This window comes from Etheostoma cragini, chromosome 15 (genome assembly GCF_013103735.1).
Source record: "Etheostoma cragini isolate CJK2018 chromosome 15, CSU_Ecrag_1.0, whole genome shotgun sequence".
NCBI lineage: Eukaryota > Metazoa > Chordata > Actinopteri > Perciformes > Percidae > Etheostoma > Etheostoma cragini.
The window spans coordinates 8,666,460-8,680,398 of NC_048421.1; the positions used below are offsets into that span (position 1 = coordinate 8,666,460).

Sequence of the window (13,939 nt, forward strand, 5' to 3'; positions counted from 1 at the left end):
ACACACACACACACACACACACACTTTATTCCAATGAAACGCCTAAAAGGACTATCTTGTCTGCATTCTAATCAATGCCCCCCTTGTAACCACATTCTTTGAAAGACGAGCCAAATATACAGTCCTCCTCAATCACCAAAATAACAGCACTAACTAAAGAGTGGATGGCCTGTTAAGTTATCTGGCTCTTTATAGAATAATCTACTGTTGGCTGCAATGACTGTTTTAAGACAGCTGGTTTATTTAAACGTGTGGACAGTGATGTGAATATGTTGTAATTGTTTGCCAGGTATATTTTGATAAATGACAATTGTGTTGTGATGTTGTACACATGTAATTTGTTCTCAGGACACTCTGGTAAAAGAGAATTTTATCTCAAAGATTTAAAAAAAGAAGCCTGTGTGCAGTCATTGAAAATAAGTTATTAGTTATGTTCTTCACATCAAATCAGCCAAGGACAATGAGTTTTAGTTACAAGAAACAATAAATATAATATATAATAATATAATTTATATAATAATATAAATGAACTTGAAAAAGAAAACTATCACAGAAAAGTACAATACTTTTACAATAATACCACCATTAGATAGTATTATAACATTGTGTTACTATTTCAGAATTAATCATGATCAAAATATTTTAAAAACCTACAGGCTTTCATCTACTTACTCGCTCCTTCTCTCTCACATACTGGTTTGTCAGTGCGCGCACACACACACACCTGTACGCGCATGCACAAACACATGCAGCCATGAAACTTGGATAAGGGGGCCAAGCTTTGCAATCTTGGGCCTCAAAGTCAACAGGTGGATGAGGATAATTGAATCAGATGTGTCTGGAGTCTGAGGCCCAGAGATCAAAGCTGTGGCAAGTCAGGCCAGAGCCACACACACACACACACACACACACACACACACACACACACACACACACACACACACACACACACACACACATTAGAACACCATGTAGAGCCTCAGAAGCTGTAGCTTGGCTGATTAAAGCAGCCTGACATCTATACCCCAGCCTGACCTCCAGGTGCAGAGCCAGTAGGCCCGGGTCTCAGCCTCTGGCACATTCAGGAAGGCAGTTTGACCTTGGGACACAAACATCCCTCTGCCCCTGCACTTCCTCCAACATAACCCAAAACCACCTGGAGGCAAGATCAGTGGATACACTTTGGCCTGTGAGCTAGTAACGTGAGGCATTTATACCAGAGTCAATGGCTGACTTTTACAACTGCAAGGACAGTGTTATTGTCAAAATTACCCAGAGAATAAGTATAGGAGGGAGAGGGGAAAGAGGGTTTAAAAGTTTTCATATGTGGATGAAAATCACACAAATGGAAAACAGAGGTCAGAGGACAAGACAAGAGGAAAACTGGGAGATACAAATTAGAAATAAATGCCTAAAAGAGATGCTGGAGTTATACAAACAAAAAAAAGCTAAAACTAAACTTTAGCAGGAAAACTGGCACAAGGTTAATTAATTAATTAATAACATTTTGTCCCATCTGTGTTGTTTTTAGAAAACAGCAGTGACCAGTGCTAGTCGGTGCTAGTTAGTGTCTATTAGCTTAAAGGACTCTAGGGTGTGACTAACATTTTTCAGAGGTTGCACCGGTGCACCCGATGTCCTCGCATCCAATGCCTCTCCACAAACGTAGCGATCTTGTTTATATCGATATGGTTTAATTTTGTGTTACATGACCCTTTTCTGTGTTTGTCTCTCTCCAATTACTCTTCGCGTAGCCCCGCCCCCATCCACTCACATACGGCTCCCAGCAATAGAGACAGAGCGGCGAAAGCACCTGTCTACGCTTCTGACATTTGTCCACAGTTTTAATTATTATTAAAACCGCTGTATATTGTTAATATATAATATAGAGACAGAGCCTGCTGGGTCCATTCATAATGAGTCAGCCGTCACGCTGTGAGTACGTCCATTGCGCTTGCCTTCTCTCCCTAGCTCTTTTAATCAGTTATTGTTGAAATCAAGTAAAGGAGTTTTCAAAGAGATGCTTTTTTTTATATATCCTAGGATATTTATTTCAGATAATTTTCATTTACAGACAAAAATATGTATGTACAACATACAACTTCAGCATAAGAACAATGTGGGAACAATAGTGATCATCATTTTGGCCATAATCGTGCAGCCCTAATTTTATCCCTTATATCTTTATCATGATTTGCCTTCTTTGAACACACGGTGACATAATAAGATAGAGAGGACATGTTGGCTAATCACAAAAGCTGTTTCATATGATCCCTTGACCCCAACTGACAGCATTTGTTTTCTCACAGCATTCACTTGCCTGAATTTGTGCTATATACAAAGCAGTGGCTCTATCTTGTGGCTAAATAAGGAATAGCACATCAATAGCGGAATGCATGGTGGAATATGCTCAATGCATTTTGGATTTAAGAGGTTACATGGCATATCTGTTAAACACATGCATTACAGCACGTTCACTTCTGTGTGAAACAGAAGTAACATCTCTCAAAACATCAGAAAGTCATCCCAACTCCACCTTTAGATCTTGAAACTTGAATTGGACAGTTTCACAAGCTAAAAGAAGCCCCTGCCCATCACCTGACTACTGCGAGTGAGACAGAGATCAAACGTTGCCACATCATAGGGAATCAGACGAGTTTCTCCATTTAATCGTATCTAAGTGAGAAAGACACATAAAAGGACTCTTGACCTGGCTAATTTTCTCCATCAGGAAGTTATCCTGTGATCTAAGCTTTTTCACGGTCTTATCCCAATCAGACACTATGGTACTCAGCAGTCTGCTCCCCACAAAAACTCTCTATCCACACCTTATATAGCAGCAGGGAGACAGGGCTGCGCCTTAGTGTGTGTGTGTGTGTGTGTGTGTGTGTGTGTGTGTGTGTGTGTGTGTGTGTGTGTGTGTGTGTGTGTGTGTGTGTGTGTGTGTGTGTGTGTGTGTGTGTGGGGCTCTGGCCTGACTTGCCACTGCTTTGATCTCTGGGCCTCAGACTCCAGACACATCTGATTCAACTGTAGCATACTGTAATGTAAGCTATAGCATCTATAATGCAAACAGATGCAGCATTTTACTCAAATAAACAGTTCAAGATATACCTCACTACTGGGCATGAGGTCACACAAATTAAAGTATATAAGGCAACAACAGCCTGTGTTGAATCAAATTAATTGATTCAGTGAAATATTTATGAAAACATGAATTCCACTGTCATTGAGCAAGTGATTTAAAGGTGCCCTGCCCCACAAAACCGTTTTACTTACATGTTTGAAAATTTGTTTGGTCCATGTGTTTGTGTTATGTTGTGAATATGAAAATTAACTGCCACCTCCTCTGTCAGCTCTAGCCACAGAAAAGAAATAAGCGGAGTAATCAAGCCAATAACAAAAAATGGTCAGTGTGACGTCATGTTGCCGGAGCTCATTATTATTCATGAGCTCAGTTGCACTGGGTAAAGGATGCTGATAGCCAGGCTCTCATTGGCTAGCTGTTAGCCAATCAGAGTCAAGCAGCTTAGCTCATTGAATATTAATGGTAACTGGCACAAATTGAGCCGAGTCTTCCTGCAAGGCATTTTTCCACAAACACATTACAGAGTCCATGGTAGAACTTCAGACGTTACCACAAAGTAATGAAGTACCTGTGGCAGGGCACCTTTATGTATGCTGGCATTTTAAATGTACTTCATTTTGTTGTTTTTCAGTGTTATGGTACAAACATAATTAAATTAATTATAAAATTTAAATTAATTATTTAAATTAAACATAATTAAAATATGCTCTGCTAGTGGTACATGGACAAGGTAATGCAACTGAAGTGTGACAAATATTTAAAGACTAAACCTAATTATGATTTTCCAACTATTCTACAACACCCCTGCTCCAAAAGTACATCTGATTTACATATGGCAGCAGTGGGCCTGTACTCTTTCTTACCCAGTGCCCTGGTGGATATTAAGCTCTCTTTACTACACTTACAGTGCTTCTTTATTATGCTAACAAGCATATTAAGCCACTGGGCCCTGGTTTTCCTTTCCTTGCTACGGTAATTGGAATGAAAACCCTGAGCAATTACTAACATCACTTTGTCAAGCATCTGAACTGCCTGTAGTCAGAGGAAATATCCCTGAGCAAACTAGGAGGATTTAGGGAGGCATGCTGAAACACGTGCGTGTATGTATGTGTGTGCATGTGTACCTGAGTGGCACATGAGCTTTCAGTCACGCAATATTAATCAAACAGCCCATTCCTAGATTCAAAAATACATACAGTGGGGAGAACAAGTATTTAATACAATGCTGATATGCATGTTTTCCTACTTACAAAGCATGTAGAGGTCTGTTATTTTTTAATCATATGTACACTTCAACTGTGAGAGATGGAATCAAAAACAAAAATCCAGAAAATCACATTGTATGATTTTTAAATAATTAATTTGCATTTTATAGCATGACTTAAGTATTTGATCACCTACCAGCCAGTAAGAATTCCAGCTCTCACAGACCTGTTTTTTTTTTAAGAAGCCCTCCTGTTCTCCACTCATTGCCTGTACTAATTGCACTTGTTTGAACTTGTTACCTATCAAACAGATCAAATCAAACAGACTTCAACCTCTCCACAATGCCCAAGACCAGAGAGCTGTGTAAAGACATCAGGGATAAAATTGTAGACCTGCACAGGGCTGGGATGGGCTACAGGACAACAGGCAAGCAGCTTGGTGAGAAGGCAACAACTGCCGGCGCAATTATTAGAAAATAGAAGAAGTTCAAGATGACGTCAAGCTCCCTCGGTCTGGGGCTCCATGCAACTATGGGGCTCCATGCATTATATTTTATATTTTTATAATTTGTGTCAACACTGTAAAGGGGTTGCTTCAATCTTGTTGCACAGGTAATGCACTGGTGTATAATGACAATAAAGGCCTTCTATTCTAAGATCTTACCTCGTGGGGCATCAATGATCATGAGGCAAGACCTGGTCAATGACCTGAAGAGACCTGGGACCACATTCTCAAAGAAAACCATTAGTAACACAGTACGCCGTCACGGATTAAAATCCTGCTGCGCACGCAAGGTCCCCCTGCTCAAGCCAGCGCATGTTCAGGCCCGTCTGAAGTTTGCCAATGACCATCTGGATGATCCAGAGGAGGAATGGCAAAAGGTCATGTCGCCTGATGAGACAAAAATAGAGCTTTTTGGTCTAAACTCCACTCGGTGTGTTTGGAGTAAGAAGGATGAGTTCAACCCCAAGAACACCATCCCAACCATGAAACATGCATTCTTTGGGAATGCGTTTCTGCAAAAGGGGACAGGACGACTGCACCGTATTGAGGGGAGGATGGATACGGCCATGTATCGCGAGATCTTGGCCAACAACCTCCTTACTTCAGTAAGAGCAAGGAAGATGGGTCGTGGCTGGTTCTTCCAGCACGAGAACGACCCGAAACACGCAGCCAGGCCAACTAAGGAGTGGCTCCGTAAGAAGCATCTCAAGGTCTTGGAGTGGCCTAGCCAGCCTCCAGACCTGAACCCAATAGAAAATCTTTGGAAGGAGCTGAAAATCCGTATTTCTTAGCAACAGCCCCAAAACCTGAAGGATCTGGAGAAGGTCTACATGGAGGTGTGGGCCAAAATCCCTGCTGCAATGTGTGCAAACCTGGTCAAGAACTACAGGAATCGTATGATCTCTGTAATTGCAAACAAAGGTTTCTGTACCAAATATTAAGCTCTGCTTTTCTGATGTATCAAATACTTATGTCATGCAATAAAATGAAATTAATTATTTAAAGATCATACATAATGATTTTCTAGATTGTTGTTTTAGATTACGTCACTCACAGCTGAAGTGTACCTATGATAAAAGTTACAGACCTCTACATGCTTTGTAAGTAGGAAAACCTGCAAATCAGCATTGTATTAAATACTTGTTCTCCCCATTGTATATTTAGGTTTTAGGCATTTAGTCCATGCTTATATAAGAATATAAATCAAACTATTTAAGAAACAAGCTAAAGAGCTACCAATCCTTATTCTCTACTTCCCTCTCTCCTCTGAGGGGATTGGACCTCAGGTTGGGAAAGAGTAAAGAGGAGAATGAAAGAAGATGGAGCGAAAATACAAGAGGTTCCTCATCCTCTAATGCTGTTTTGAAGTGCATCTCTTTGAAAAGTCAGAACGGACAGCTCAGGCTGACTGATGCAAGAACGTGGCAATGTCTTTGGCTTTTCAGATGCTATGGGCAATCAGTCCCGAAAGCTGTGCGTATCCAGCTTCATAGACGGGTTCAATGTTGTTAGTCTGATAAACATCAACACAGAAGTGTTGGATAAATATCTTATGTATTATATGCCTCTTCTATATCTGACCAAAATGTGTTTTTCATTGTCACCGGCTAGGGACAAAGGGAGAGCTCTCTTTTCAATAAATCTATTCGTGCAGTAACATAGAAGACCATACTAGAATGCCCATATTTTACTTTTGTCTGTAAAATATGATGCATTTAAAAAAGAGGAGAGCCAAAACCTCATTATACAGTAACAAGCAACTGTAAACCCTTCAAGAATTAAATGAGAGCATGTTATTGCAAAAGAGAAAAAAGGTCCAAGGCCCTATTCTTGTGAAAAAATTGTAAAAGCTTTTATGGCTTATCGGTACAAAATGAACTTGTTCAACTTCAGATTTGTTTTGAACTTCAGCGCACTCCAGACTTTTTTTCTTCTTGAGAGGATGTTATGCGTCCACTTATGAAAGTTATATTGGCCATATATTGATAATTGAAAGATAATATAGTATCCCTTGGACCAATTCATATAAGACAGTTGTCACCCTGCTTCTCACTGTTAAATGGGACTTTAGTCTGCAGTGTAGTTCCCTTTATAACTGAGGATAGCACTAAATTATAAAGAAACATTTCCAGATAAAAGTTTCTGTTTGGAAAAAAAGCCAGATATTTAATTTGCCATTGACAAGTTTTATTTAGGTAGTTTTTTAAAGTTATGTACGTAGGACTATATATCACTGAGGTAATGTATTGTGGAATAGTACCTCTCATGAGCTGCATTCGGAGTGGAACTGACTCTGTCCTTAAGCAGACTGGCAGCCAAACTGTCACCGGTATAGCCACCAAGCTCTCCTGTCACCCAGTCAGGCAGACCTGCATTGCTGTGCTCCACAAATTGGGCAGTCAGTGGCTCATCAAAGTAGATAGACTAAAAACAAGAAGTCAAAGAAAAGATTTAAAAATTGGGTTAATTAAATAATCAGTACTGCCATTAAAAAAAAAGATCTTCATTTAAACTTGACTATAACAGTATTTTCAAAGTTTATTACACTGCAAATAAAGGTGGTAAGTTATTTTCTACTAAATGGCAATAGTTATGATTCCATGAAGCGGTCATTCTTACCATGTAGGTAGGGAGTGTCTTGAGACTGCCAGGCTCTGGTTTGCTGTTGAAAGGCCTCTCCAGGACCCCTCTTTTGAGCATGTGAAGGAGCAAACGGGCATGCATGTTGCGGTTCTTGCGACCTATCAGACCTGAACCACATGTGGCTGGGTCACACAGCTTCTTTATCCATATGGCACATCGCTGGCGTTCTGAGGTCCATGGAAGAGAGGGGAAAAGGGGAAATTATATTATAGGTAATTAAATACATGTATGTATTATCTTGTCGGTTAATTTCCGGGAGTTGTCTGTCTCTGATCAATATTTTTGCACACCCTGCACTAAACCTTAAATCCTTCCATCTTTCTGCTTTGTTTATTTGCTTTGCGTATTCCCTTTTTAACATGCACGCACCAAATACAGCAAGGCAAATTCCTTACAAGTGAAAAGCGCAAAACAGAGCCAGCATTTAAGTTTGCTACGTCAATGTTTAAACTAGGCTATGTTTAGTAAAGATTCAGATTCAATCTTGACATGGCCTCAGCACTCAGACAGTAAATCTACTATAGCTTTAAATATGACATCATATGTGTGCGAAGCGGTATAGTGTTCATTTGAGAATGGGTTTTTCTTGGCTAGAGGGACTTTAGCCGCTGCCTCATGGTAGTACCTTAAATTATTTATGCAGTGGTGAGTGGGATCTTATGTTATGTGATTGCCTTTCCTTTCAGGTGCTTGGGTGTGAAATACTGATAATCAAGTTTGGGTTCGGCCAGTTATTTACTTATTTCCAATGAAACCTTAGATTTATTCTTAACAGAAATGACACTAAACCAAGATGAGATGTTGAACGTGAGTATTGATTCAATGAAGGATTTGTACACAGCTGTTAAATGTCCTTCCTCACATCAAAGCCTCTGAGTTTCCTCAGCAAGAACAGGCGTTGTTGTGCCTTCTTGTACAGTGAGTCAGTGTGTTGGGAGAAAGACATAAGGCTGTCCAGGTAAATAAAGGCTTCCACTGCCTGCACATTTACCCACAAGGGTTCAACCGGTGGCAGTTAAAACTGTGTCTCCCCCCACAGCACATATAGTGGATTAAACAAGTTTACACACCCATGCTAAAGTTGATTAAAAAGAGTAATAAAAAAAAAAACAATCAATCTTTTGGAAATTGATCTTAATGCCTTAATTTTCCTTTAAAAGGACACCAATTTTCTTTGTAAATGAATAATGTAATAATGTTAATACATAAATGTTCTTCCTTAAAATACAGGGGACATAAGTGTACACACCCCTATGTTAATTACCCATAGAGGCAGGCACATTTTTATATTTGAAGGCCAATTATTTCATGGATCCACAATACTATGCACCCTGATAAAGTTCCCTTGGCCTTTGGAATTAAAATAACCCCAAATCATCACATATCTTTCACCATACCTAGAGATAGGCATGGGGAACTTTACCATAACAAATCTCTCAATGCATCTCTCATCTCTCAATGCAAATCAAGCCAGCTATTAAGCTAACTGAAATAAAACCATGCCAGTATAACAGAGGGTATATATAGTATACTTACGCCCACTCTATTTTAAGGAATAACATGTATTAATGTGTAATACATCATTCATCCAGAAAGAAAATTGGGGTTCTTAAAGGTTAGATTTTCCCAAAAAATTTGAATTAAGGCATTAAGATCAATTTCCCAATTTTTTTTTGAATTTCTCTTTTTAATCAACTTTAGCATTAGTGTGTAAACTTATGCAAGCCACTGTATTAATAGTGCATACAGTATATACAGTCTTGCAGATATTGAGCTCAAAAGAGCTGGAGGCTGGTACTATAGAAAGTCCTTTATCAACTTTAGTTTGTGTTGACCTGTAATCCTAAAAGGCTGTTGCAGAGGGTGTATGAATCGACTTTATTAAAAGCAGGGCGAAATCCATGAGTAAAATCCGTGTGGGGGCGTGTGAGGAGTCTAGGTTTGTGCTAACTGTGTCCAGAAAGGTGAGACACAGTAAGCGAAGAGAGATGTAACGTCTATCTCACCTGTCCTGCTGGGGTGTTTAAGCACATATGGCTTCATATCCAGTAGAAAATGGTCAAACTCAGTGTCCAGACTATCCCATGAGTCCTCGTGCTTGCTCATGGTGACCAAGGACTGGAGATGAATAAATGAATACAACGGTTAATAAGAAATGAGTTAATAGCGTCACCTGTGTTAGCTAGCGTTAGCTACAAGAGTGCTTGTAGATAGCCTGATCTGAGAGTGGAGATCTAGCTAGTTAGCTAGCTAGCAACTTAGTCGGAACAGGGAGGGTAACATAGTGTCACGTAGCTAGCTAATGTTATAACGTGACATGACATGACATGTTAACTTTATAACTAACGTTAGCTAGTTAACTTGTTAATTGGGGAACTGAGAGCAATTGTACGTTAGAAGCATTAGCTAGCAGACGAGCTAAAGCAGACCTGTAAAACAGTCGCTTAGTGTTATTTTTGACAGACTTCCAGAACAGACCAAGGACACGCCAAAAAGGTCACATTAATCATGAAAGTGTAACGGTAAAATTAAGACTGAAGTGAGACTTACTGTAGGCACTGATTTAGCCGCTAAAACGGTTCAAACGCCAGTAAGCGTCCTCACTTACGCCACATCCGGTTTCCGTGGAGACGCGGCGTCTCCCCGTTGCCATAGAAACTGCACATCTTTTTTTTATCCCTGTATCTCTATTTTGGAGCTATAGCTTTCTGTGCCGTTAAAATGTTATATCTTTGTTTCTCAGTTTGTTTTAAGGGAATATATTTAATTAGACTTTAATCTATACTATGTATTAACTCACACTAGTAACATCATTTAGCTTTTTTAATTCACCATGTTTAAACTAAAAATAGAATCAACCCTCAGCCCAAGCAACATCGACAACATGAAATGGAACGTTAGACAAATGCGGTGCCTCTCCGATTACTGGCATGGGATTGTATAAAGACCTACGGCTATGCGATCCTAAAATACCTACAATGTTAATCCCATAGACCGTATAACGGTCTATGGTTAATCCACATGATGGCGCACAACACTTTTAGTTCGTGGGGTGTTCAGCAACGGATAGGGGGATATGGCCATAGACATGTAAAGATGTATACGTGTATATGTATAAATCTATGGATATGGCGCCTTGGTTCATTCATTAACCCCACTAACAGAACGTTTACGGAAGTTTAGGTTTTGGTTCTCTAAAGGTTAGTTCGAACCAAGCCAAAAAACTAACGCTTATGGAACGTTTCCTCGGTTTATAACGTTCCCTAAACGTTAAGAGAACCAAACAACTGTAACGTTCTCCTGCGTGGTGCGCTATACCTTCACAAAACGTTCCCGTTTGGTGGTTCTGAGTTTTTTAAGTAGCAAAGGTTTGCAGTCACTTGATTTAGATTCACTCAAAACTGATTGAACTTATAAAATCTAAGTAAGATAAACAGCATAGCAAGAAAATCTATTTTAACGCTGATATCAATTCAGCATAAATACTTTGTGCTTGACTTCGGTTTTCTAACTGTAGGCCTATAGTGAGAATACTTAACAAGAATCTATCAATAGAACGATTTAGAAACATTGTATGTTAAGAAACATATAGGCTATATTGTAAGTACATTACCTAACAAACGAGCCAAATTTAGTAGACCAACACACAAAGAACATTAGATGTCATTTCATGTAGCTAGATACCTCCAAATGTAGCCTATAACTGTATAAATGTGCTGAAAATGAAGTGAAATATTCCCACAGCACGTGAAAGCAGACTTCACCGACGTCACTTTGAATGAAAAAGAAGCGCTCAGCTTCAGTCCAGGCAGAGGGCAGGCGTGCCGTGCAGTCTGTCAGAAGCTCCTTCACCAGAACAGCGCCTCTTGTCAAGAGCTGTGACGAGCCAATAAGGACCTTACAGAATTTGGTCGGGACAAAACGAAGTTGTGGCTGTATAGTTTTGTTTGCCCCCATTATGGCTGACCATCTTTTACATTATAATGACTCCGCTGGGGTTGGGAACCGATTCGCCCGCAAAGGTGCTTTGCGGCAGAGAAATGTGCATGAAGTGAAAAACCACAAATTTACTGCAAGATTTTTCAAGCAGCCGACGTTCTGCAGCCATTGTACAGACTTCATATGGTAAGCACCCCTAATGCACACCTGTCTACAGTGTCTGTCACTATAATGGCAGATTTTGTCCATGACGTGATAAAAAAAAAAAAAACTTGTGCTGCATGCATTAAGTTCTGTTTAGCCTAAATGATACAAGTCCTCAATTGTGCATTGGTTTCCATAGCTTCAACAAGCACGTCTTTTTGTGAATAATGCACCAAACCATATTAAAGCTGAAGATTTTCCTTAGTAACCGTTTTCTATAGAAAACCTACCCTATTGCTGTGACAGAAATCGTTTAACACTTGTTTTTGGTTGCAGGGGATTTGGGAAACAAGGATTTCAATGCCAAGGTAACCCGCTTGCATGTTTACATTTGTGCATTGCAGTTGTAGGCTACAGTAAAGGCATGAAGTGATCAACCCAATAGACAAGCTCAGCTACACATTCCCGGTATAAGTAACACTGCTTCAAACTCAAAGTGCTTGTTCTAGATTTTTTTTTTTTTTTTTTTTAAAAAGGTAGCTATTGGCTAAATACCAAGTTTAACATTTGTGAGTGAATGTAGGTGGCTCCATGAGCAAATACCATATGGAAGCAGCATATCTAGTCATACGGAAGAACACCACAACCTAAAAACCGTGTATTTTAAAGTTTTTATTGTTTCATCAAGGGCACATCATCCTGCAAGCAAGAAAGCAGAGTTTATTTTCTTGACATGCATTGCTGTTACTTTTGAAAAAAAAAAAAGAAATTGACCTGCAACTTAAGACCCAATAAATCATGTTGTAATCATTTGGCCCTGGAAGACAAACCGGATTAGGCGTAGTTTCAAACAAGAATTAAGCAATGAGAATTGAGTTTGAAGTTGTGGACACACCTTTGAGGGTTATACACCTTCTGGGGCAGCTGGTTGCCTCTGGACATCATTGGAGCCTACAGGCATTTGATAGGGAAATGCTGGCATGTACCTGGCTTTCCGGTACCCATTCCTAGACTTGTCATAGATTGAAGGCGGTGGAAGGATCGGTTTACTCACTCCCTGGTTAACCACATCATTTTGAGCGTCAGCAACTGTTTTTTGTAGAAGCCAAAAACCCTTCAAGCCCATTTGGGCACCTACATTAGTTAGCTCCTGTGGAACGATGGGGGCCCTTCCAGTTGATAAGCCCTTGCTCATGTAATTAACTTGGCTATACCCTCCTGCAGTATCAGAAGGGCTAGGATCCTCAGATTGATATTGAAAGACATCCTCATATACAAGACGAGGAATGTTACTCACACCACCACTACTGGAATCAGAGTTAAATTTCGGGGAACCAAAACCAGAGTTTTGAATCACACCATAATCAATGTCATCTAGCTGAGGCTTCCAAGAGTCAAAGCTGGGAAACTCTGCAGCCTGAGAGGTGGACAGGGTGGGCTCATAGTTGTCAGTTTGACTAACATAAAGAGAAGAGCCACCAGCTGGAGAGGGAGGCAGACTGTTTGTAGAAGCAGGGCCTGGCTGAGGCTTTGTTGGATTAGTCGCCTGGGTGGTTTCCAAACCAAAGTATCTGGACCAGCCATTAACCAGTCTGACTGCTGCAGGAGCACTTGGTCTGTTGGGCAGGTTTCGTTGAGATGAAACCAAACCTGGCCATTGTGCAAGTGAAAGTTTGTTGTAGCTTGTGTAATCGAGATCAGTTGGTTGGTCATCTGAAGCCTGCCCAGTCTCCACTTCATCTTCTCTTGCATCACCCACGTTAGGCAAGTCAGCTTCATATGGATAACCATACCCTGTAAAATTAACAATTGGGTGAATGACAGGCCTTAGGCCTAATGCGGTAATTAATAAGAAAATTACCTTTTACTGACGGTAATCCAGCACTGTCATCAAACAGCAAAAAACAAATGCAGGAAACCCTGCAAAGGAAGAAAGTAAAAATCTGATTAAAATGTGTACTGTTAAAGCTTATTGAAATAAATAAAATGTAAAGAATTTTTTCAATAGCAATTAGAAAAACCAACCAAAAAAGCAGTCCCAGCGCCATGGCTGTTCACTGAAAAGCAGCACCCTAGACTGCTTAGAAGCTGTGGTTCGAGACAACCAGCTCACTGTTCCTACCTTGACCTGAGGGTAACTTATTTCCTTTCTGAAACAAGCTCTGTCTCCTATATGTCCATTACTTACTTAACGATGCTCATTAGCAACAGCTGCTCACAGAGCACTTAGTGGCCAAATTGTTAACAGGTGTGGCAGCTGGACAACAATCCTACTGAAAGGTTTTCTGAGTTTGCTTATTTAAAGATCTCTGAACTTTCTTCCTTTGATTTGATGAGTCAAAAGGCTATAATAGATTTCCACTTAATGCTTTTACATGGAGTCAAGTTGCCACACGTGTCCTGAAATCAACACCC

At 40.0% G+C, this 13,939-nt stretch overlaps 3 protein-coding genes across 8 annotated transcripts in view; 1 reads left to right on the plus strand and 2 right to left on the minus strand.

Annotated features, from left to right (window-relative positions):
- Positions 1-10,114, minus strand: part of cep112 (centrosomal protein 112) — a 98,587-nt gene extending 88,473 nt beyond the window's left edge. For all 5 annotated transcript variants that reach the window (XM_034893978.1, XM_034893976.1, XM_034893975.1 and 2 more), the window contains exons 1-4: positions 9,992-10,114; positions 9,448-9,559; positions 7,418-7,608; positions 7,059-7,222 (exon numbers count right to left, since the gene is read on the minus strand). In XM_034893978.1, coding sequence (XP_034749869.1) covers positions 7,059-7,222; positions 7,418-7,608; positions 9,448-9,547 — 455 coding nt within the window. In that variant the 5' untranslated portion in view covers positions 9,548-9,559; positions 9,992-10,114. The remainder of the gene's footprint in view (positions 1-7,058; positions 7,223-7,417; positions 7,609-9,447; positions 9,560-9,991) is intronic.
- Positions 10,115-11,315: 1,201 nt separating this feature from the next.
- Positions 11,316-13,939, plus strand: part of si:ch73-374l24.1 (protein kinase C alpha type) — an 85,931-nt gene continuing 83,307 nt past the window's right edge. For both annotated transcript variants that reach the window (XM_034893979.1, XM_034893980.1), the window contains exons 1-2: positions 11,316-11,566; positions 11,861-11,892. In XM_034893979.1, the coding sequence (XP_034749870.1) occupies positions 11,400-11,566; positions 11,861-11,892 (199 nt within the window). In that variant the 5' untranslated portion in view covers positions 11,316-11,399. The remainder of the gene's footprint in view (positions 11,567-11,860; positions 11,893-13,939) is intronic.
- LOC117957907 lies at positions 12,323-13,687 on the minus strand. Its single transcript, XM_034893981.1, has 4 exons — positions 13,550-13,687; positions 13,386-13,444; positions 12,420-13,318; positions 12,323-12,341 (listed from the first exon to the last, which is right to left on the minus strand). Exons 1-3 carry the CDS (start codon positions 13,570-13,572, stop codon positions 12,429-12,431), a joined length of 972 nt encoding a protein of 323 aa, XP_034749872.1. The 5' UTR covers positions 13,573-13,687; the 3' UTR covers positions 12,323-12,341; positions 12,420-12,428.